Source organism: Trachurus japonicus, chromosome 3 (assembly GCF_045865225.1).
Source record: "Trachurus japonicus isolate A0001 chromosome 3, Traja_1.0".
Classification (NCBI taxonomy): Eukaryota; Metazoa; Chordata; class Actinopteri; order Carangiformes; family Carangidae; genus Trachurus; species Trachurus japonicus.
Window position 1 is genome coordinate 8,797,694 of NC_140909.1, and position 26,285 is coordinate 8,823,978.

The 26,285-nt window shown below is 41.3% G+C and overlaps 1 protein-coding gene across 2 annotated transcripts in view; it reads right to left on the reverse strand.

Annotated features, from left to right (window-relative positions):
* Window positions 1-26,285, reverse strand: part of entrep2 (endosomal transmembrane epsin interactor 2) — a 107,759-nt gene that overhangs the window by 13,539 nt on the left and 67,935 nt on the right. Inside the window, exons 3-4 of one of the 2 annotated variants that reach the window (XM_085759336.1) lie at window positions 11,452-11,562; window positions 7,367-7,498 (exon numbers count right to left, since the gene is read on the reverse strand). In XM_085759336.1, the coding sequence (XP_085615462.1) occupies window positions 7,367-7,498; window positions 11,452-11,562 (243 nt within the window). Of the gene's footprint in view, window positions 1-7,366; window positions 7,532-11,451; window positions 11,563-26,285 lie in introns of both variants that reach the window. The other variant, XM_085759329.1, reaches the window with a different exon arrangement.

Here is a 26,285-nt window from a genome sequence, read left to right on the forward strand (position 1 = left end):
GATATCCAGTAACCAGCTGCCAAAGATCAAATCTGTGCGAGCTGAGGTTAAAACGCAGACGATGCCAGTTGGAACCAGAGAGGCTAAAAAAACTTGTGCGGTGCCAAATATAAAATACAACTAATTCATGTTTGTCTTGGAAGCTAGCGTTTCTGGAACATGGTTTGTGTTTGGACGAGAGTCGGGAGGACATGTGGACGAAGCACGAGTCCGTCTGACACGTTAAGTGGAGCTGGTGGTGAGAGGAGACCTCGCTGCTTTTAGCTGAGTGAGAGCTGCACTGGTTTACATGGTGGAAACGTTTTTGTGTTTGGCAGAGGAGAGAAACTCAGCAGAGCTCAGCAGTGATGTGAGACTTCCAGCAGCGAAGTTCATCCCACTGTTTTTTTTTGTTGCATATTTCACCCAAATTGTGTTTTAATTTTCAGTAGTTCAGGTTACTTGCTTGTACCCGTAGGTAAACTTGTTCTGCAGCTTATAAAGTGTAAAGCATCCAGACAGCCTCAGACTGCCAACATGCGACAGTTAAATAAAACATCTGAATCCATTAAGACCAATTAAAACAATCAGGACAATTAAAGTTTAACACTAAATTAAAAGTTCTCCTGTGCTAATTGAGATGCCAAAATACCTAATAAATATTGATTTAAATAAAGCAATTACAAATAAATACATAAATAAAAAGTCAAGGAAGTGTGTGTCTCAGATCAGGTGTGAACACTGACATGTGTGACAGTGAAGGTTCAACCTTTTTAAAGTACTGAGGCTTCAAGATTAAACACAGTGTTGTTGGGTTATTGCCTGAGGGCAAAACATCTGAAAACACTGGAGGGATTAAAGCATCGTACAATGAAGCTGAGCTGAGCTACTTTAAATGTAACAAGTCCTTGAAACTAAATGATCACATACTGCAGGAGGTTGTTTTCCCTGAGACAAGCCCATGGGAGTGTTTACCGAAACAGCGCCACCAGCCTTTAAATTTACTATTGAAAAACAACTAAACTTTTATTGACGTGACAGAGAGAAAGACTTGTTTGGTGGTTTTGTTTTGGTTAAAATGAGTAGTGAAGTTACACAGGGCTTTCATCGTCATGGTTACAATACTAACAAGTGGTGAAAATGATGGAATAATTGCGATAAAAGTGTGTTGTCCATCCATCTCCTCCATCCTCCTTCCTGTGTGGACTGAACAACATCGCTCTGCTCCTGTTATCACTCTCACCGCTAAAGGACTTTGTCACTTGGATGTAAAAACGTCACTGTGCATTTGCTGAAAAGACAGATGTTGTCTGGCACAACTTCTCTACGATAAAATGTAACTTCAAGTCGTAAAAAGCTGCACAAACAACCGATGGGGCGATTTCTAAAGGAGCGACAGTGTTTTGAGATGTTGGTTTGAATTCATGTTGTCCTTTTAGTCTTTATTTAGTCTGCACCTTCAAATGCTTCACCACACGACTGTAAAAACAACCTCTTAATTGTTTGTTTGATGTTCACCCAAAACATGTCCCCCAGCCACTTTCTGTCTGAGACCGGAAAAACTAGGGTAACCCTTTAATTTACAGGACACTAATTACGTGATAATGTCAAGAAATTGCCAAGAAATAGCAAGTAACTGCATCATAATGTCTAGAAATAGCCTAGAAATAACGGTCAATTTCATAGTAATGTCGAGAAATATAGCCAAGAAATAATGATTGATTGTGTATAAATAGCCCAGAAATAATTTATTGTAATTGACAATTGCAAGGACTTGGTGAAGAAAAATACCCAAAAAATTCAAAGCATGAAAAGCATGTGTAATCTTTCTTTCTGAAAAACATGACATTACTGTGAAATTGACCGTTATTTCTTGACATATTTCTATTTCTTGACATTATCACGTAATTAGCGGCCTGTAAATTAAAGGGTTACCAACTAGGGCTCCGTGTTGAGCTTTGAAACGTTTATGTCTGTAAGATTTGTGCAAATTGGGGCGGTGTTCAGCTCATCTGGTAGAGCAGCCGCCCCATGTTTTAGAGGCTACAGCCCCGGTTTGAATCGGCTCTTTCCTGCGTGTCATTCCCCCTCTCTGCTTCCCCATTTCCTGTCTCTCTCTCGACTGAACTTTCCATTAAAGGCGGAAAAGCCCAAAAAATATACTTAAAGGGATAGTTCAACATTTTGGCAAATTGGCCCATTGCCATAATCCCTATAGTCATAACAGTAGGTTCATTACCTTTATTTGTCGGTGCAAGCTATTTTTAGAACGGTCGGGCTATGCTATAGAGGCTAATGGGATTTCTTGGTTTCCCTCATCAAATACACAATCCAACAACTCCAAAACGCTCTGGTGGACAAGTTGTGACCTGCACATTCACCACGCTATGAGATAATAGAACATAATAGAACAGAACGTTATAGAGACAGAGTTGTTTTCGAGGTAAATACAGAGACTGCTTGCTGAAGAACTGCCCCCAGTGGGAACGCGCATCAGCGGTTTTGCATGAATTTCCCTCTAAAACAACTCTGTCTCGTAACGTTCTGTTATTATCTCATAGCGTGGTGAATGTGCGGGTCACAACTTGTCCACCAGAGCGTTGTGGAGTTGTTGGATTGTGTATTTGATGAGTTTGATGAGTTTGAAACCAAGAAATCCCATTAGCCTCCGTAGCGTAGCTCTGAGCAGCTCGCGGCTCTGCTCTGCTGTTCTAAAAACAGCTTGCACCAACAATTAAAGGTAACAAACCTACTGCTAAGACTATAGGGATTATAGCAATGGGCCAATTTGCCAAAATGTTGAACTATCCCTTTAAAAAAAAAAAGATCTATACGAATTAAACATGAAAAACCACCATTAGGTGATTTTCCTCCACTTTGACAGTTAGATCTGTATTCAGGACAACGATTACCAACCAATTCCCTGCAGGAGAAGCACCTGCTGCCCCGTGTGACCACAGACCTTTCAGTGGGCAGATTTAATTGGATTCTCACGTCACTGACGCTCAACTGTTATCTCCCGAACTGTGACGTTTCTTGACCTTCTTGACACAAACTACACTACTACAACTACAACTACAACTTCACACACACACTGACGCCTCCGAGTGGCTGCTGCCCCCGTCACGGTGCAGAGCGGCACGCTGCTTTCCTCCAGCTAACATGGAGCTTCTGTTGATAGTCTCAGCGCAGGTCACAGCGCTGACCTCTCCTTTTTCCTTGGCATCCCCCAGCAGCTCTTTACAGTGTCTGACAGGAAACCCGGGACGTCCCCCAGGAAGCCTCGGGGAGGGCAGTCCAGTCAGTCGGCAAAGCCCCTCGGAGATTTTCCAACATCCAATGGCAGTGGCGGGGGAGCAGCAGGTGTTGTAGCTGTGTGATGCCACTTCCCATGAAGTATTAAAATCACTGTCTCAGTAGTGAAGGAAAAACTGTTTTCACACCCACGGTCTTGTCCCTTCACACACCAGAGCACGGCCCCGTGGCAGCCCCCCCATGCAAATGTGATGGTTCGGCTTCTTTATGTGCTCCCAACACTCATCATCACCATCAGGGGGGAGGAGGAGGTGGAGATGTACAAGTACCCGGAGGGGGGGTTGCACATAAACAGCAATCTGGACTGAAGCAACAACACGGTCGAGACCAGGAGGCAGCACAGGCTCAATAAACCTGTGAGGGAGGCAGTCGGTGCAGGGACAAGAGAGACAGTCCTAGATAACTCTTCACACCCACTTTATGAGGAGCTCTGGCAGACGGGGGCAGATTTACCCTCCCCAGGCACAAAATGGAGCCATAATACTAGACAATAGAGCCTAGATGGCCAGCATCACTATGATGAACCATTTAAAATATATCTTACTGTATATACGAGATGTACTATGCATAGATTTTGATCTTTATAATGTAGGTGTTTATTGCTTTACCTATTTTACTATTCCACTGGTGTTATAAAATGATTCCCAGTTCAATTCTACTGTATTCTGTCTTAGTACAATTTCAAGACCGTGTATGGCTACAAGGTATGTGTTGGTGTTTCATTCATATGATGCTGTTATTTGCAGCATATTTCTATTCTATTCTTTTCTCTGGAGAGAGTGAATGGACAGACACTGTAGAAAATAATAGCTCATCCAGTGAAATCCAAAAGAAATTTCCCTCAAAAGCGAAGACCAATCTTTTTTAAACTCAGATGCAGATTATAGAGTCTTTACTCTCCATCCAGACTCTACTAGTCTACTACAACTGGAGCCGACAGAGAGATTGATGATCCTCATGTCACATAACCTCACAAAAAGGTGAATATACTCCAAAGACAACTTGTCTCCAGCTAGCTGAAATACTCAAACTACCACTACTGCTAACCACCAGAGATAAAGATGGAAGTAAAATGTTTTATTTTATCAGTCCATCCCTGAGAAAATGTGGTGCATTACATTTTAAAGAACCAAAGATAAAACCAACACCAACAAAAAGGTTTGATGTCAATGAATCTAACAAAACAACACCATAACAACATTTTAACGCCTCATCATTTGGTCAGAATATAAATCAATACAAGTAAAATCAATCAAACAACAACTACAAACTACCAACATCTCATTCTGCATGAAACAATCAGGATGGCTTCATCTGAGCTAATTTTTTGTGATGATGATCCATCTGCCTCCCAGATGTGAGACGCTGTGTTTCTGTGATTTCCCTCGTGACCACAATGTACATAATGACACAATAAATCCTACAGGGCAGAATGTAATGATACCTCTGGAGAAAGTGCTCGACATGCATGCTCACCAGATATTTAACCTCTTGAAGACACCTTGCCCCGAGCCAGTCGGTTACACAAAAAGGTTACACATCCGCCCCCATGTAGGAAATCACAAATTATCTCAGCTCTCCCTCCCACTGATTATTTACAGCCTGAGGCCGTGTAAGGAAAAGAAAGAGAGCAGGGAAATTAAATGTGTTGGCAAAAGGGTGAATGACACATATCAGCAGCGGCGGCGTGGATACGTTTAATTGCCTCTTAAAAAACGACACTTTTCTACGTGGAGGAGCTTCTGTGAAAAATAAGTGAAGACGCAACAGAAGAAGGTCGACGACTTTTAGTCTACCTCAACGATATGGCAGCCGCAGCACGTGCACTGCGATCAATGGAGGCCTAAGAGCCGTGTGAAATGGCCGAGGGCTTTGGCCACTTGGGTTTGACAGGTTCCTCGGAGACATAACTCAACACATCTGACCACTTTGGCACTTAATAAAGGTTTATAGCCCCAATTCCCATATCTGTTTTAATGAGCTATGATCACAATGACAAATGTGCTTGATCTTTCCTCTTTTCATAAGCATGCTTCATCCTAAGAAGTCTTTTATTTGGTTATCAATGTTTTATAATCAATCAGGGACATAAAAATGAATGGATATGATTATCGTTATCCAATAAAAGCACAGTAGCACACACTGTATATCATTCCTGCAGACACTCGGAGTCAAGATAATCTACCGAGATCATGCACCGGCCCCGGCTAGATACACACTGCATACTAAAAAGTCTGCCTCTTGGGGAAAGACAAATGCTGTTGCCATTCTCCACTTCCTGCTCAATTAATCTGAGACTGAACACTTTGTTTGGTATTTCATGTCATTTGACTGTTCTCACGGGGCATATTTTACACTGTGAGGGATGGAAACTACTGACTGCTACTCGTGTTATATTGTATATTATTGTGTTACACTGAGTAACATCACTGCCAGTGTCAGTATGGTATAATGTTGAATGATCTATTCATGTTCAGCTGTATGTGTAGAATATCACCAGACAGCATCATTTCAGCGCTGGTAAATCCTGTCCTAAGTACGGTTAGGTTCAAGCATTGGCGTTTTAGCTTACATGTAAATATTTGATATTTTTGAGTATCTATCTGTCTCTTGTTTATTTTTTATTTTTATTTTTGTATGTTTTTATTGTTCTATGGACCGTCTGTGTCTGAAATAAAGTGTTGAATTGAATTGAATATTTAATGAAGAGGAAACAAATTTCTTAGCAATTTACACAGTGGTGGTTTGAGATATTTCACCAACAACTTCTGGTGGTGCTGAAGAAGTGAAAAAGTCAAGGGATCAATAATAATATTGGTAGGATTCATCCTCTGGGATGTCCAAACTATAAATATACAAGATTTTGTGGCAATTCCAGGCGATCTATTTTAATATGGACTATAGCATCTGACTCAGTTGCCGTTATTGATGTTGTGCATATTTCTGACTTAGATAAAAGACCCTTCTATGTGTTTGCATGTTCTCCCCGTACACCGGCTTCCTCCCACAAACCAAACACATGTAGGTTAGGTTAATTGGCGACTCTAAATTGCCCGTATATGAATGGTTGTCTGTCTGTATATATATAGTTAGCACTGTGATTGACTGGCGACCTGTCCAGGGTCTACCCCCCCAAGTCAGCTGAGATAAGCTCCAGCTCCCCCTGTGACCCTGATGAGGATAAGCGGTCCAGAAGATGAATGAATGAATGAATAAAAGACAACACCACTGCAAGTTTTATCAATGTGGCCTCTAGGATAGGAGAGAAAAGAATAGGTGCAAAACCTAATATGTCTTCAAGACTTGTACTTAGATGACACATTTTAAAACCTTGAGTTCCACCAAAGTTGGGACAGAGCAGATGGATTTTTCTCTAATTCCAACATGAAAGTTTTCGATGTGAAAAATCGTCTTTCTGAGTTTCTTCCACACTTGAGCTGCATCCTCCTGAGCTTTGTTTAGAAGCAGAGAAGATATAACCGAGTTTTATCTTGGATCCTGGTACCTGATTTTCACTCTTTTCTGCTGTGGTAAATAAACAGCCTGGATCATGATAAGTGGAAAAAAAAAACTCTCATGTGAATAGTGCATGGGGTAGTTGGGTTGGCGAATTATTCATAATTACTGAGATATTAAAACCGGAGGGAGTATCATAAAAATGCACCGGACACGCGACACCTGTGTGTCTGATCCATTTTTATGATGCTGTTTTTGGAGGTTCGTCTCCGTCTGGAAAATCCCAGAGGATTTAAAACAGTCACCAAACTACAGCGACATCACAGAGAGTGATTAAAACACGGCAGCACACATCAACAAGTACATTTCTTAGTTACTTAGCACATTAACAAGACACTGAAATGTGAAAAGTGACAGGCTGGATGCAGCAACCAGTGCAGACAGGTTAGATGCCGTGACATCGATCCAATATGCAGTTTGATTTGCAGTCAGTTAAAGTATTGATTTGAGATATTAATCCAGTCTCAAAGGAGTCCAAACACAGGCCAACCTATATAAAATGTATATTTTCTATCACAAATCTGACATATAAAAAGACATGCATGGTCCCACGCACCTTGAGACGGAGGCGTATGGTGTTGCAGTCCCTCAGAGGATTCAGCTTCAGTGTCTCTCCCAGGTTGTTGCAGCTCGAACTCTGCTGCTGCAGCTCGCAGCACACACACACTCCATCGCTGTCAAACTTGAGCTGGTGGGGAGGAGGGGGAAACACACATCCGCACTCATGCATGAACACCATACACACAAACACACACACACACACGCACGCAGGCACACACACAGAGAGACACACACAAACAGACACAGGCACAGATCAGGCCTAAGCTTAGTGCTCTGAAGTTATTTCTCCTAAAAATAACACCGGAGAAGTATATTCAATAAAAGTATGTTATCAAAGGACTAAATACACATGAGAATAATATATAATATATTTATATATCATATTGTACCTGAGAAAAGTAGCTGCACATCATGAGTGTACAACGAGACAAAGGCTGTGAGACATGAGGAGCTACCCAGGGAGAGAGCGAGGTAGAGCATACCTCTGCTGTGTGTCCCAGATAGAGAGAAAGCAGGACATGAACCCAACAAGTGTGGGTTAATTACATTGGGGAGAGGAGATGAGGAACGTTAATATTTCAGTCACAACTGGGGGGGACGGTCTCTGGGGAAGCACACAAAAGCAGTGAAGCTGGTTTTGCTCGTTGTGCACAGGGAGAAAAGCTGCAGCTAATGTGGAAGTGGTCGGGTTAGTGGGTTGGGTGCTGGATGAGTCACAAGAGACTTCTTCTGTTACGAAAAAGATCAGAACCCCTGGTGCTGTAAATTCGAAAAAAAAAAAAAATCAGCTTTGCATCTAATTATGAAAATGTGAAGTCTGATCACCAGCTACAAGCAGAAAAAGCTTAGTAAGCTTATTTTGAAGTGCGCCGGATTCTCCTGTTTTCCACGGTGTTATAACGCTGCAGCTGAAAACAGCAGCGGAGTGGAGGAGCTTCTGGTAGAAAACCACTTGTGAAAAAACATTTCACTCCAGTTAAGAGTGTATTCAACCAATTTTACGCATGAATCTCAGTTTAGAAAACCGCTCAGAACTACTCAGCCTGTGAAAACACAGCTACTGTACATCCACCGTGGCTCTGGAGGAACTTCACGTCCTCCAAACTTCGGTTTCGAAAACAAAAACATCACCACCGCTGCTCTCTGGGTCACAGTTAGACTTCATTAGCTTCATTAACTAACCTGTAATTGTTTTTATGAGCTGCGTTTGTAGCTTGATTGTTCCTATCTGCCCTGATTTACTGTGTGTAGACGTCTGACTGTGGATGTTTAGTGCTCTTGTGTTTCTCCTGAAAAGTAGGTCTCAATTTCACTGAGACTTGCTAATTAGACAAACAAAGAAAACCCATGTTTCAAATGAGAGGCACGTTGCCGTTAACTGGTCATTCATTTAACAAAAAGATGCAGCGGTTGGAGTTATTTTTGGAGATGGATCCAGTGTTTCTGGAGCATCTCATATTAGGAATTAACAGCAGGATTAAATATGGACCCAAATGTCTTTCATTGTAAGCTGAATAAAAAAATAAAAAAAAAACTACTAATGCTGCAAAGAGTTACAATGTGCACAAGTTGAGAAAGGATTAAACTGTTTTAAACTGTAAATGTAAATGTCTGTAGTGGGTTTTAGTCAGTTTTTTAAACAGAAACAAGTTGTTGTTTTGTAGTCCATTGTTTATTGTTCATTCAAATGCATTGAGTACAAGGGCTTCAAACTAAAGCTTTGTTGTGCTGTAAAATAGTAAATATAAACAGCTAAATTCAATGTACTTATGTATCTGTAAAGTGTGAGTGAAGGCACTCTTTATGTCAGGAGATCTTTGCGTCTCTTTTGAAATCGTCTCTTTTGAGTCCCGCTGTCTTTTGGAGCCGTGATATCAGACGCCCCGGAGCATCGTGTATCTGTACTTCAGCTTCAGCTCTGAAGACGACCGAGGTGACAATCACGAGTCATTAGTCACCAGCAGATAAAGAGTTCAGCTCACTTTTTGGTGCTGACTCAGCGGCGCAGCCTGCTGAGAACAGAAGTGCTGCCAATGTGGACTCACGCTGACTTCGTGGCTACTGGTCTGACTGTTGATACCAGCTACAACACTGCAACAACAAAACGCAACACAAGCTGTGCACTTACAAGTGACAGCTCACAGCTTTTTTTTAAGTGATGCAACTCATTGCAGGGATGAACCCTCCAAAGCCCCGGCTGTTTTCGGGCTGTATTTACAGGCTTGTGGTGTGCCATATGTTGTATTTTCAGTCTGGGTAAAGAGTGTTTTTGGCTAGAAATGGGTTTTTTTAGGAGTTTCAACATACAGTAAATATTTATATGGCTATAATAAATATGAGTGTCAGAGGATGATAAGACACATGTTGAGGAGGAACTCTGAGCCTCACAAAGCATAAAGAAGATGTTATTGCGAGTTAGACGTGACCTCATGAGCCCCGTTTCTTTTAATACATCTTGGCTGAGGTTGGAGATAATGATATCACTGAGTAACTTTTGGAGTTTTGATGCACACGTTGCATCAATCTGGTTCAAACAAGTATATTTATTTGGGTGCTGTACCTTCATACTTTACTTTTTATGGTATTTGTATTTATTTTGGGGGGGAACCTTGTGACTTTTACTCCACTACACTGTTGCACTTTTGGCTTTCTATGAAGTACTTGTTGTTGGGTAACACTTTATAATAAGTACACATTAGTAAGTATTAGTTAAGCATTAAATACTGAATTCATCATTTATAACACTTGAATACTCATTAGTATGTAGTTTAAAAACACAGTTAAAAATGTTTTACTCATCATTGATAAGCACTAACTGTATTTATACATGTAAACTACATACTAATGCATTATAAATGAAGAATTCAGTATTTATTAATGCTTAACTAATGCTTAAAGCAGAAGTAAGCGATCCGGTCGTTTTGGCTAATGCTGCGTTCCAGGCAGGCTTTTGAAACCGTAAATTACAGCTTCAAGTCACAACTTACGACTTTGTAGCGTTCCAGGCAACCCACTCGTGTTTTTCCGACCTGTTTTACCGGTGAAAGTCACTATAACGGCCACTCGTAACTTCCGACCCATGAACTCGTACCAGATCGAATTGGTACGACTTCACAGGTCGGAAAAACACGAGTTACGGGCTGCCTTGAACGCACCATAACAGTCCTCGTCCCTACGTCACCACATTCACGGCGTTCCTTGGCTGCACACACAGCCCTGCATGCCGTTCTCTCTCCTCATTGGATAAAAACTGTAGGATACGTGAAAAGTTTTCTCCTCAGCTCAGAGCAGAGCAGAGTGACTGACAGACCCGTGTTTCAGTCCAAACACTCTATGTAAGTGATTGCTGTTGGAAGATATAACTATTTAAGACTTATATTAACACAAATATATCACTTACTTCTGCTTTAATAGTGTGTAGGCTATTTATTATAAAGTGTTGCCCTGTCAGAGACCTAATGATGCTGCGTTAGATCAAGACGAGGCAGAAGATTCCTCAGCAGAGACCATGATCTGATCTGAAGTCCATTTTTTGAGGTTGAGAGATGGAAAAGGATTTATTTAGTTTTAATCATTGAACATGTTAACTCAAGCAAACCTCATCTTTGCATAAGCCGCTCCTTTGGTCAATTTAGTTTTTTGTGTCATAATCTACAAGCTTCAGTGGGTTGAGGCTGTAGGTTCTGTATAAACACTGTGTAACATTATGGTTTGATGTAAATATATACACTGCTCAAAAAAATAAAGGGAACACTTAAACAACACATCTTAGATATCAATTAATGAAAAATTGCAGTTTAAAATCGTTATTCAATATATAGTAGAGTGTGTTGAGAACAAAATGACATAAAAATGATCAATGTAAATCAAAATTATCATCCCAGGTTGATTTCACACGGGTGCGATATACTTGGAGTTACAATGTGTTGTTTAAGTGTTCCCTTTATTTTTTTGAGCAGTGTAGGCCTACTTTTGAATACTTCAATATTTTTTAAAATGAAGTACTCCAGTAAAAATGTGACTTTCACTTGTCTTCACTAAAGTTGGAGCATGCACGGGTTAAGGTCCAGTTGGTCTCACCAGTTGACAGTCTTCCAGAGAGTTCACCAGCTGAGCGTTTTGGCAGGAGAGGATGGAGCCGGCCAGGTTGAGCATCACACACACTGCTGACAGCAGCATGAAGAAAGTGATCTGTAACAGAGGAGGAAGAGGAGAGAAGGACAAGACAATGTCAAAATGTTGCTGCTTATACCAACACCAATTCAACTCTGTATCATCCTGCATGTGACAGCAGCTGTGATTACAGAGGCGCAGTCCACTTTGCTAATCAATCGTCACTCAGAGTGATTTCAACAGATCAGGGGAAGAGGAAATGAAGCACTGATGTGGAGAGGAATCGATAACCTGTTTTTCCTTCAGACCTCCAGAGTCTGAAGAGGAGGAGGAGGAAGAGGAGGAGGAGGAGGAGGACGAGAGAAATCATAATTACAGGAGAAGCTTTCCACCCAGTGACGTGAGAAACAATTTATTGACAGATGGAAATTCTCCACCCACAGTTAGTCACAGATCCACATGCACTCACACTATCGCCACAGGGCTAATATTTCTTTACACCCTGAGCCGACTGAGCTGGCAGCTTAAGTTTAGTGTACTTTCACTCCAAACGCCCCCTTTGGCCTCTGCTCATCAGGGCAAAGGGCCTCTTTTTTATTTTCTAGCTTCGCAGGAATTAAATTACAGCTCTAAAGAGAGTGTAAGATTTTAAAACTAACAAAAAATCAACAACCTCTTAGTGTGGGAAATTGTAAAAACCAGGCACCGACTATTTCTGAATGGATGCCACAACTGTTTGGTTCTGTGGGGAACATGATGACAGCGGCAGAGCTCCCGAAGCTCATAAATGGTCAATGTAATTAAAGAAAAGAAAGAAAGAGAGAAAAAAAAAAGACAATAATAGTGTATTTTCTAAGTTTGTTTTTATAAAGTGTTGGAAATGAGTCCAGGAATAGTGTTGGTGGAGCGGATGTGAAGGAGGAGTCATGAAGGTTGCCGAGAACACACATCCACAGATGGAGAGGAGGAGAGAGGGACAAGAGGGCGGCACAGAGCAGGAACTGGAGGTGGCATGTAATAAACAGATGGAGCGATAAAGTTTAAATGCTTCTCAGCGCAGCAGAAAATTGAAAAGATTGAGAGGCTGATGGGCAAAAACTCTTTGGAGGAAAATGAGACCGAGAGGAAAGAGCAAACACAAACAAGAAGAAGACAAAAAGCTATTGATAGACAGACACACAGCGACTGAGACATGCATGAGTGGGGACAGACAGAACAAGTCTCTGTGGTCCCGTGGTGCGTTGACGGAGATGATGTGTAGATCTGATTAATTAGCATTTCATTTGAATGGGATATCATCAGCTGTTCTGGTTCAGTCCTCCGAGCCCCGCGGTGATCTGACTGCCACGTTGGAAACTGACCCGACACGACTGTTTCTGCGTCACAGCGTCATGGAAACAACAAATAAGGAAAATGTTTTATTTTACAGGGTCGTTATTTGTTTTGAAAGGAGCCGTGTTTGGTGCCAATTACAGGAAAAACAGAGACAAGGTTATTTGTCTAATTAGTTGTGTTGGGTTCATTACTCCATTCAAAAGCTATCATTATTATATCATCAATTATGTCTGCATATTTATTACCTTCTCCACAATAAATGAAGAACATCTAATAATTAAGGGATGTAGAAAGCATTTTAATACTGCATCTATAGAGCCACAACTACTTGGTTAGTGTTAACGCTTCAAGGTCTATGATCACTCCAGTGTAAAAGCGTAAAAGTGGGATGAGATGTGTGCAGGCGTCTCTTTCTCTCGCGATATATTTGTCTTTTTTCGTCATTTTACAAAAAAGACAAAAGTGATCCAGTTGAATAAGCTGATACTACTCTTTTTGTGTATTTTTGGGCCCTATACGTTAAGAAAAAAAGATAGCAAACATGGGTAGGGTGAATATTTATGTGGTATTATAAAGGTGAAATCAAAAGTAGAGTATTCAAAAGCAACCAAAATAGGCTCAGACCTACATTATAAGGGTTAATAAATAAATAAATATATATCATGATTTCTGTCAACCATAACACAACACTCCTGCATAAACATGATTCACATTGGACTGGACTTACACTTACTCATCATCGCACCAGCTACTATACAACCACCACATGTTGCCTTCATAGGAATGTGACTATGGGTCATAATAAGCTGAATAAACGACCAGTGGCTGAACAACACTTTAAACTTTCCTTGGTGGACGAGTAAAGCGGTGCTGGTGGATGGCTCCTCTCTCTTTGCTGCCGTACATTAGCATTCTTCTGCAAATGGTAGACGAGCTGACAGACAAATGAATTTCCCTTTGGGGATTAATAAAGTAATTTGTATTCATATTCGTATTTATATTCTATTTTTTACCTGTAATTAATACCAAACTGTTACCAAACTGTGTGGTTAATTTTCAGGAAACCTTCCCCTAAGACATCATCAACATATTCACCACTTAAAGGCGCCTGTGTTCATGGTGTGTAGCACCCACTGTGCGCTAATGTACCATCAGTCCAAAAATACAAAACCCTTAAAGGTGTTATCCATAATTTAAAAGGAGTTGCATCTGTTTCCTCAATGATATAGCCTAATTAACACAATGTTGTTTAACCCAATTTCATTGCAAAAGAGCAGTGTGAGTGAACAGTGACGTGTGATATTGTCACTTTGAGGTATAAGTTTAAGCTAGAATACACTTTAAATTAGGTAATAAAAGGGAACATTGCATGTCTTTATTCCTCTGTGGAGGTATTTACTTGTTGAATCACCGACAGAAACAATGCTATTAAAAAATAAATCAATGTTAATCTTGCAGCGTTAATTACAAGACGGCGCCTCACACCGTGCTGACTGATGGCGAAGCTTCGTGTACTCATGTGCATTTTCACCAACACTACTGTGTCATTTGCGTCATTTCTGTCATGGTGAATTTAATTTGCATATGAAAATAGGATCAAACCGTCACCTGGGCAGAACATGAATCTCAATTTTATTAATTAGATTCTGCTGTAAACAACAGATGTGACTGATTTTCTCTACACCGTGATGAAGTTTGACAGCATGTGTATGTGTATGTGTATGTGTGTGCACAGAGTCGACGTCTCTCTTTCTCTCTCAGACTGATGGATGAATCTACCTGCAGTTTCTTTACTGTCATGTTGTGTATTTTTTGCTTAAACTACCCAATTTACATTCTGTAACAAAAAAAAGAACGAATAAATAAAAGTGGAAGCAGTATGAAATGTCACTAATGCAAGCGTGGCTTTACATTTTAAATTATTCAACTGCAGCTGGGATTTATTCCAGTTTTATGCAGGAAACCACAGGTAAATCTGACTGTATTTTACTGTAATCACTGTACTGTCACCACTGGGTCCTTAATATCCACAGAAAGACAGTACTCCTGTCCCAACACTCATATAATACTACTGATTACCCACTGACACAGTAACAGTTTACATTTTCCGAGTGCTGCGAATAACGAAGAGAAAGCAGCTTCATTACTTTCACTTGAGTGTGCAGGAGCGTTTAAGTTGAATGATGCCGTGACAATAAGTATCACAATGAGGATATTACAACGCACACACACCAGTGACACTAAAAGCTCCTTCCCTGACACACAGGCCATAAGTTGTTGTTTTTAATGAAACCTCCCCGGGTTCGTCTTGTTGCCAGCTGAGCCGCTCCGATATATACAAGGCCACCGTGTGACTCAGACAATAACCAGCTGCAGTTTCAACAATCTGCCTTCTGCCACAATGAGCTGCCATATCATCTCGCCAATTTAAAAGTATGTCTATATATATATATATACCGAACTCACTGCCCCCTCCCTCCAAGGCCGTAACCATGGAGTCAGCATTGGGGGGGACCAAATCTCTCTCTTTCTATATACAGTATATTTATATTATATACTGTGTAGGCTATAGCTATACCGTAATTTCCGGACTATAAGCCGCTACTTTCTTCCCCGCCCCCTGTCCCAGCTTTCGTCTCTGCACACCACACACAAACACGCTCTGTAACCCGTAATCTTTTGTTCATGACGGTTAAGACTAAGCAAACACACACACGCCATAACATCGTATACGTCATGTAACGTTATCCACGTTATTTATTGATTTTTCGCTGGCTTTGTTGTAAACAAATGCACAGGGGCGAGAGGAGCTTAACCAAAACAGCGGAAAAGCGAGCGGACTTGGACAGTTCCCTACTGTCTTTCTGTGTAAATATCTCATGTTAGGCTACAACATGAAAACCTGCAGCGTCTATTCAAGTGCGGCCTATATATGTATTTTCTTTTAAAATTTAGCTGGTGCGACTTATACTCAGGTAAAGTACGGTAAATTTGCTAACACATGGGATACTTTTTTATTTTTTAAACCAGCTAGCTATATATTGGGGGGGACATTTTGAGCATATCTGAATATTGGGGGATGTGTCCCCCCCCAATATATATGGTAATTACGGCCTTGCCTCCCTCTGGAACTCACTCCCCAAACCCAACCGTATCTGCACACCTCCAACAACATTTAGGATCATGCTGACTTGCTCTCTTTTATGACTTGTAAAGTGTAAAGTGTCTTTGAGCATCTGTAAAAGCGCTTACAAATAAAAATGTATTATTATTACTATTATTATTTCTGGTGTTGTTGATTGTTTTGGTGCATTTGCATGGCTGTTTAACTCGTTTAATTCGAGTCGGATTGAAAAACAACAAAACCTGTGCCACCAAACTTATTGGTTTAGAGTCACAACACACAACAGTCCCAACAAGCAAATTGTATAATCGTATTATTTTTTTAAATGGCTCAGAGTCTCACAATAAATCCTGCTGGGTCGTCCTCTCTGGTCTGGGTGTCACCTATGTGTCTCCCATGCTTTCTCTCTGCTGAGCTGATTGTCACGCTTGGCCCCACACCAGTGCCTTCTCATTACCATGTAGAATCACACAGCACCATTTAGCTGCTACTCATTAATTACTGCTGTGCTGCCCTCTGCATGCCAAAGAGAACAACACACACACACACACACACACACACATACACACATACAAAAAAAAGCCACGTACATACACGCCACTCTGTCTCGCCGAGGCAGATTTACGCTGCATGTCATCATCACAATCGTTTAGCGCTCACTGCGGAGGACAATACACCACAATACAATCACCATTCATCCCCATGACACACACTCGTAGATTACGATATAAGACCCTGGGTTCAGGTGTATCACTGTAATTCTCCATAACTGTCAGCGAGGTGAGAATCATTTGCCTCCTTCTATCCGTCATCCAGCTGCAGCCGTTCTTCAGACTGCACGGAGAGGAAAGGGATGAATCAGACTGCTGAGTTTCACTCTTGTGTCAAATGGAGAGGTGAAGCTCTGCAGAGTTTCTGACCTCTGGTTTCACTTTTTCTTTTTTACCAGTGGCGATCAGTTGTGTTTGTCCTCACAGGAACATGACCGTCCAGTGGTTTTACATTTATCCACAGGTGGTGATAACGCACCTGTCAGCAAAGCCCTGGTAGAAGAAGAAGAAGGGAACTGCAGGATGGTAAATAATACAGGACAAAAAAGAGGCAGGGTATGCCCGCACACTGATAGCAACAGAGTGATTTCTTTATTGCACACACAACATTTCAACCGGTTGGTTTTCTTCTTTGTTAGGAACAATCAAACACATATATACAGTATATAAACATGAGCCACAGGTGCTTGCAGGTGTGGTGATGTGTGATCCAAGTGGGTGGAAGGGGGCAAACCTGAAGATAAGGGGCACGTCATTAGACTTGAAATTGCCTCCCTGTGCGTTAAAAAAGTGTAAATATTTAGCAACAATTAATAAATACAAGCAATGACATCATAATCCCCGGTGGCGGTGCATTTCAGAGAAGCCAATCACCCAGTTGCTTCCCTGAGACACATCGGCATCGAGCACGTAAAACCTCCCAGAAGAGGTGGAGACCACAACAGCCTTTTACTAAAAAGAGAGATCAGGAATATGCAAAACACTTTCGTTAATCGCCCTCACAAAGGCTTGAAGCAAGTTTTTAATGTTTTTCTGTGTCTATGTTTACACTATATACATTGATTTTAATCTATTCCCTCATAATGATGGATTTTTTGCTTTGAACGTTGTTTCTACTGATGATCTTTATGGGATTATGGATTTGTTATGGATTTATTTTAGCTATCAAATAACGTATGATTTCATTGCTTTTATTTATTAACTGTTGTTAAATATTCACACTTTTAACGCGCAGGGAGTCTAATGATGTGCCCCTTATCTTCAGGTTTGCCCCCTTTCACTTGGATCACACATTAACACACATGCAAGCGACATGTTTATATATAGATGTGTGTTCAGATGTTCCTAACAGCACCTGAAGAAGAGAAAACCGGTTGAAACGTTGTGTGTGCAATAAAGAAATCACTCACTTTTGTATTGCCCTGCACCTCAAGAAACCGTGATGTGCGTATATTTGCTTTCTCAAAATAATGCAGGATACAAACATGATTTAATGTTTCAGTAAATGAGACAAAGACCTTCCTGTCTTTGTGCTAAACTAAGCTAACCAGCTGTCGTCTATTCAAGAATTAGATAAGTCTAAACATCAACATTCACACTTCACCTACAATAAATTGTCTAAAACAAATCAGAGAAATAAAGCCGTCATTCAAACGCCTCTTGTCTCTCTGTTGTAGGGCTCTCCTTGTGTCTCTGTGCTGACAACAACACCGACAACAACACTGACAAAAAAACAAGCTCATTTATCACCTCTGCTTATTTGAGGAACCATTCAGAGATAAGAGCCTCACTGGGAAAACTGGACCGATTCAGCGGCGAGCAGCAGAAACAGGCGTTTCCATTGTTTCAATATAAACCAACTTAATAGAAAGAAATACAAAGATGTTTAATGGAGATTCGGCGCCGTATTTCATCGACAGACAATTTCTGCAGGATTTCGAGCAGAAATCTATGAATATTTTATTAGGAATGAGTGGCCTGAAGCTGATACGTACTGTACGTTGAAGACAACGCTTTTCATGTATGTGCATATTAGACTAATCCAGTGTGGCAGCATTTAGGCATTTTCTTTTCTATTTTGTAAATACATTATGACCTATAACTGGGGTTTAACCCTCTGGGGTGCCTCGGGGAAAATTAACCAAAGATTGAACCATTTTGACCAGAGGGAAATTGTATGAAGGAGAATTTGTAAACAGTGTTGGAGCCCTCTGACTGCAGCGCAAATTAGTATTTAGTCTGCAGCAGTACTGCGACACAACACTATTTATTTTCAATTATCCCGGAGCCACAAGAGATGGAAGTAATGTTGTTTTGTTTTTGCTGCTGCTCAGCAGATCACTAACCCCGCCGCTTCAGTTTCCCTCCGATACTGGATATCAATCCTCAGGCCCCTCCACAGCTCAGACACAGCTGTGAACAAAAGACACTTTAAGGAAAGCGTTAAGAGATCATTAATGAATATTCATCAAGGAGAAGCGATATGATATGATATTTTGGCACTTGAAGCCTCCAAATCGGGCTGATTGTCCTGATGCTTCAAGTGATGTAAACAAATACGCTGAAATACACACAACCTGGGGGCTAAGGCACAATCAGAAAAGATCACAAAGCCTCCGACTGACTTTATAAACACACCAGAAAAAGAAAACGCAGGGCGGCAACAGCTGGTTCTCGTTGGTTCCCATTGGTGACTGAGGTCACTTTCCACCTTTCTGCTCCCTTATCCGACAGAGGGCCGTGGGGTATATTTATACGTGTGTGTGTGTGCGTATGTGTGTGTGTGTGTGTGTGTGTTCAGACCTCGTCACCGGGATTAGTAGTGATAGGAGTTGAGTGACCCTGAGTTCAGTGCCGGTCCAAATAAACAGTGGAGGTGTTGATAGTAACTCTCAGCAGCAGAAGAACCCGGGGGACATCACACTAAACCAGATGTAACGACTTCCACAGACTCCTAATCCTGCTGGGAAATAGCTTCATCACACACACACACACACACACACGCCTTAAAGCCTCCTATATGTGCAGATGTGTTTCCAGACACACACACACACACACACTTGCAGAAGCCGTAAGATACTGATGGGGAAGATGAGGTTTTACCAGAAGCAAATGTACACAAAAGTATTCTCAGTAAAGTAAAGTAAAGAAGAAGTGGTGTTTTATCTTGCTTCGATAAGTTGAAGTCATTTCCACTGAACAGGACACTTGGGGGTGTATTATATTATATTATACTATTTTAAAGCCACACCAAGTCAGATAATGAAATAGCGGATTCAGCACTAAGAGAGGATGTTCGAACGTTGACCTTTGTCGGCTATGACAGCCGAGATCACAGCATCAAAACTAGTCATAAGGTTGTTTTTGATCATTTTCCTGCTGATTGCATCTAAATTAGTCAGGTGAGAACACCAGACGTGGTGTTTTTTTATGTAGCTGTGGACCAGGAGAGAAGAAAAAAAAAAAAAAAAAACCTTGCCTCTGACTTTCTACCCTTTGATGTGCAGCCATGTTGACAGCAAGTCAGAGCACATCTCTGCAGGATGTGATGGATTAGTTCCTGTGGTCAGACACATCATGCGGAACTTGCAGTCCAACACCTTTTGTTGGCAGATGAGATGAGAAACCTGGACATCAGAGGCGCATCGTGCCAATCTACATCTACACCCTCTTGAGTTTAACCTTTTGACTTTTTTAATAATAATGTGCCTTCACACTTTCAGATGGAGCCCTTCTACCTCCAAACATCCACCGACCGTGGACGGATAATAGCCGGACACAGGCAGTGAGGGAAGCGATAGTGCTTGTGTTGTGTGCGAGGTGGGTGGAGGAGTTCATCTCTATGCCAGTGCTCAAACATATTGATTAAAACACACCATGAAAGACAGTATCACCCCGAGGGTCAGTAGCTGATTAACCTCCACTTCTCAACATTTTAATCAACCACTGACCTCTAAAGGGCTAAAACAAGGAGGCTCTGTCTTCTCCGCTGCCCCCCTCTTGGTTTCCTGGTGGTGGGGGGGCTGCGGCTGTAATGAGACAGGTCTATAATGAACCCGGTCCCAGCAGGCACTCACACACCACACAGAAGTACTGCAGGAACTTTGTTAAAAGATGCTCCATGCTTGTCATGGTTCAATAAAAAAAATCGAGGATAACGACTCCAGGGGTTTTTAAAAGGGGCCATATTATGGAAATATCACTTTTTGAAAGGTCTTTAAGTATATTTGGGTGTTTGTCTTGCTTGCCGGCCCCCTAAATGTGAAAATTGACCAAAAAAATCTGTAATTTTCAAGCTCCCTAGTTGAAATCCACGTTGTTTTACGAGGTGTTCCCTCAGTTGTCTTCCAGTGATGTAATTAGGTTTCAAATTTGCATAATAACACCCCTACCTGGGGCCGGTAGAAGGGGCGGGGCAAGCAGTCGTTCATTTGCATTTAAAGGGACAGGCACTGAAACCAGCCGTTCTGAACAGGGCTGATTGAGCGGATGAAAAGAGCTGTGATGTTTGATCCTTGGGGTATTTTGACCACAGCATGTCACAGATATGTCTTGGGAACTATTTTAATTTGTGGAAAGGGGGCATAATATGTCTCCTTTAATATGATGTAAAAATGAATTACACACAAGGCTAAGGTACAGCTGTGACATGTGACTGTAAACAAACAGATGATGGTTTTAAAAAGACAGCTGAGATAAAGCAATAGCTACTAGGTTTGTCAAAAAAAGATACTCAGATAATAATCAACACTAAAAATTGTCATTACCTCTTCCAGTTGACACAAACAACTTCACACAGCAGCTTGTTGACGTTCATGACAATAAAATTAACTTAACATGACAAGAGGATGCCTGAAATATCTAATGTCAGGTTGCACTTTATGGTAATTAGCAGATTTGAGCACTGAGATGTTGAACACATTAAAAAAAGACCTAGCACATCAGCAGAGTGATGTCATGAGTGAAGCTCCTCCATAGGTGTCACAGCTCAGTGGAGCTGCCGTGACATTAGACACTGGTCTTATTCAGTGACTTTAATGAAGGGTGATTAAACGTGTTAGTAACCATCAGCCAGTATCATATCAATGCCAACCGATGTGCAAGAGCTGCGCTGCTCTTTGTCAGTGACATTTCCTGTGCTGCTTCCTTCCAGACCAAACTCATTTACCAATGAAATGTAAATAATGAATTTTATATGTTGGTAAACAGCACTGAGATAATGAAGTCTTTGCTGTTTCTGTTGTGCATATTAATGAGTTTATGTTCCTAAATATTATAAAATTACCTTTAAAAACGTTATCTAACTACTCTTTCATTTGTATTTTAGGTTGAGAGGGAGCAACGTGACCTGAGATCTAACTATTTGCTGAAACACCTCTGCTGCTGCTGCTGCTGCTGCTGCTGCCTGGATCATGCCGCTCTCGCTCCTATGAGCCATCAGATAAGGGAGTCTATCTAATTCATATTCTAATTAATATGGAGCCACACTTCCTGCTTCTCGCGGCCTTAGGGGAGGGCATCATTCATCAGGCATTATCTGCAGCCAAAAGGTTCCTGTTCACCCGGCCAACTGTGCTCTTTCACACTCTGCCCCCCGGCTTCTTTCTCTTCTTTCTCTCTCTCTGCTCGTCCTCTTTGTCCGGTCTCTTACCTGTCACTTCCTGTCATTTTACGCATAAATAAGGAGCATATGGAAGAGGGATACTGTATGTGTGAGCGTGTGTGTGTGTATCGTTTTATATGCGCAGAGAGACAATGTGGTAAACAAGGGATGGGTATCGGCACAAAGAGAGGAGACAGCAGGATGCAAAAAGCTTTTGAGAATTGCCTCTAGGGAGACATCTTTTAGTCTGTGTGGGAAACAGAGGAGTGGATCGTTTTTTGTTTTTTTTTCATGTTTGGAACCGAATGATACAGAAATTCAGCTCCTTTGATGCTTTTGTATGAGTAGAATGAAATTGGGTTTGCAGCAGCCTTGCATTTAATCATTAACCCCGAAATAGCTTTGCTTTCTCGCTTGAAGAAATATTAGTCCATCTGTGTGATATTACTGTGTTATATCAATACTTAACATGTAAAATTGATAATAATCACTGGGCTTAGATCTGTGTGGAAGGAGATAGTATAGCCATTTTAAATAATTATTCATAAGCAACCATGGACTCTGACTCTTTAGGAAAAGCTCTTTTCCATGTGCGTCAGGTGAAAATTCACAGAGTGAGTTTGAGTTTTTAGTTGCACCTTGTATTTAAACCCACGCCCACTCTTATTTCTGTGAAATATAAAAAGAATTAATAATGCAGATGCAGAGACGGTGGTCTATAATACAAAATACACAGTCTGAATGGAAATTAGACGGAGAAAGTGTAAAAGCCGAGTAGCAAAATGCATAAGTAATAATGTGACTCATGGTGTTTGCACAGTAAATGAATGTGAATGAGACAAAGTGAAATAAACTGTGAAAACTAAATAATGCAAATATAGGCAGGAATACAAATGTGGTATAAAAAATATTAATAACATTGTGACTATGTAGAGTCTTTAATCTACTTAACTAACTTCTCCTCTGTTTTGGGTTGTTGTGCTCATGTCTGACCTCTGACCTCCTGTTTACCTGCAGCCGGTGACTCAACATGGCCGCACCTGGTGGAGCTTAAAGCTTAAAGCCAGCAAGAGAAAACCTGTGGCCTGTACCACAAAGCAGGATTTGGGCTTAGCGAGGTAACGTCAGGGTTAACTCTGGGTTATCCGTTCCAGAGGAGGTTATGTTTGAGTTGGAAATAGCTGGGAATAAAAGCACTGCCTCCTGACCAATCAATGCTCCTGCCATCACCGTAAAAATAAAAACTCACGAGCGCTGATCATGAGTGGATCCCTCCAAAGAGCAGGAGTGTTCACTGTCAAAAGCTCCTGTTATTTTGAGATGAACATCTCCAGAAGAGATCTAGGTTTTGGTCGTGGGACTGACACACCTCTGTCAGCTGACTGGACCATACCTGGCCGCCGGTGACACGCTACAATCGTACGCTCTCTGTCCCACTAACGCTCTGCATTCTGTGCACACACCACAACCTTACATGTGGGCAACAGGCCAATTTAGAGGAATAAACAATGTGATTACTGTCAGACCAATGCCATAATAATGGAGAGGGGATTTTCATTCCTTTCTGCACTTTGCTGCAGCGACTGTTTTGCATTTTGCCTGGATTTGATCTTTCATCTCTTCATATTGCTGCAGAATTACTATAGAGAGCCGAAGCGGAAGCAGAAGAGAAGCTCGCCATGGGACCTCAATTCGGAAAAAATGCAGCACCTGACCAATCAAAAACATGAACATGTCTGTGTATTTCACTAATTAGGAGCAGACAATAGAGAGTCTAAGCAGAAGCAGGAAGTAACGCTCGCCATGGGACCTCAATTCGGAAAAATGTAAGTAAACGAGACTCAAAATTTCATTTGAGATTGAATTGTGCCATGAGAAAAATGCATGACCTTCACCTGTTTGAAACATTGTGTTTCATGCCAAGAAATCTGCAGTTTGACGTGCAACGGAAGAACAGGCAGTGGAGTAGCCGACACAGGAAAGGGCAGCATGTGTGACGTCACCTACACCACCTGTAGTCTTTCTGGTTACGGATTTTATTTTATTTTATAATAGTTTTACAACAAACTGCTGATTTCTCGGCATGAAATGCAATGTTTGAAACAGGTTGAGGTCATGCATTTTTCTCATGGCGCAATTCAATCGGATCACGAAATAACATTTTGACTCCCGTTCACTTACATGGAGATTTTCTGCTCCTAATTAGTGAAATACACCGCTCTGCTGCAGACGTGTTCATGTTTTTGATTGGTCAGATGCTGCAAACTCTGCGCCTTTGATGTGAATGCGCTCATACTTTGGTTATCAAGTCGATCCAGGGTTTCTCAGTCACTGTCGTGTGACCGTTTAGCGTGACTGCAACTGTTAGTTTAAGTGAGGCCAGGTAACTGCAGGTATGTTGAACCTGCTTCGTAGTACAGGCCCCAGGTCAGTGCTGACAACTGGCAAGCTGTGTGTGTGTGTGTGTGTGTGTCGTCCTTGAGATGCTGCGTGGAGCTGCAGTGATTGTTAAGTCTGATAGTTATTGTTATTTTAAAATTATCTTTTTTTTTTGCAGCTTGCTTTACCCACTGTTCAACTGTTTGTTTTCCATTGTGAATAAAATCTGTTATTTCAGCTGAATCCGTTCTCCCATCATCACTTCTTCCCATTTTACCCAGTTATCTTATTTTCATTTATTGTTACTTCCCCTCATTCACCGAACTTAAATAGCCAACACAACAGTAATCCTGGAAGAAAACATCACCAAGGACACAGAGTCAGAGATGTAGTGTTTAGCTGTGGAAAACATATTGACATGCATTAAGTAAAAGTAGCAGTATTGATTAGTAACGCCAAGGTCTCGCTTTCTCAATTGTTCAGCAACATTCACTTACAATAAAAAGTACATTTCTCTAGAAAAATGGCATCTGTTACACTGTTATGATGTTAGATTCAATTATCTCTTATTTATTTACACAGGAACTGTATAGTTCATAGACTCATTCTAGGCTTTATACTGTTAAACTGTATTCTTTTATTTATTATTTATTTACAGCTTCATAATGTAGCTGGATGAAGTGGAGGATGTTATCATGAAAAGTAAGTAGTGAGTACGGCTGACAGGTAAATGAAGAGGAGTAAAAAACACAATATCTCCCATTGAAATGAAAAGTAGCATGAAAATAAAAAACACTTGTTCAAGTACCTCTGAGTTGTATTTGTGTAAATGTGTGTAGTTAGCTTCCAGCTCTGTTTCTATTCATAGCCAATATTTGCCTGAATAAAGCTACTAGATACTCCCTCAGTGTGTATGCACATGCACATGCACAACGAAGTGGAACAATGATATGATGAACCAAGTTAGACAGCGATGCAGCACCTTGTGGAAGCGGCGCTCAGTTGTTTGTAGGTTTTACAGCGGAGGAGGAGGTGACGTGAGTCTTCTCCCACGGGAGTGAATCTGAGCTCCTTTAATCACCCTCGACTCTTTTTTCCTCAGCTGTTAAAGAGCGAGGGGGGGGTTTCTTTGTAGAGCAAAAGATGCTGCGACTTTTGCTCCCATTTGATTTTATTCCTGGCAGATCCACAGTGAGTGAGGAGAGAGGAGGTGAACTGAGGAGCAGTGGGAGACGGAGAGCCGCGGCGCTAATGCAAACTGACCAGAGGTGACAGGCAAACTGTGACCAGAGGGAAAACCCACACACACACACTACTGTCGCCCGGTGTATAGAGAAATAACAGAGTCTTTATTCAGGCTGGCAGCGAGGTGGCTTCAGAGAGAGACACCTCTCAACAGGAAAAAAACAGCGGGCGAAGCCTCTGCGTTGGCAGAAATCCACCCTGCTTAAGTGTCCCTGAGCAAGACACTTCAACCCTCTGCAGCAGGTGAACACAAGTCGCATTAGCAGCCGCTGTTGATGCGTAATTATGCATTTACTGCTGATTCTGCACTGTGATTAAATGTGAGATGGTTCATGGGAGTTAACAACAAAAGAACAGCACTTGTAGCTGGTCTATTTGTTACGCTTATTTAACCAAATTAATAGCAACGGCTCTCGCTAAACAGCTCTCATTTCAACCGAGAAACAAATACGATGGTGTTTTCTGATCTGCAGGAGGAAGACGACTCAAAATTTATATATTTAGCACATTTAAAAACAACCTTAGTTGCCCAAAGTGCTGCACAACATACATAGAGTCAAGTGCG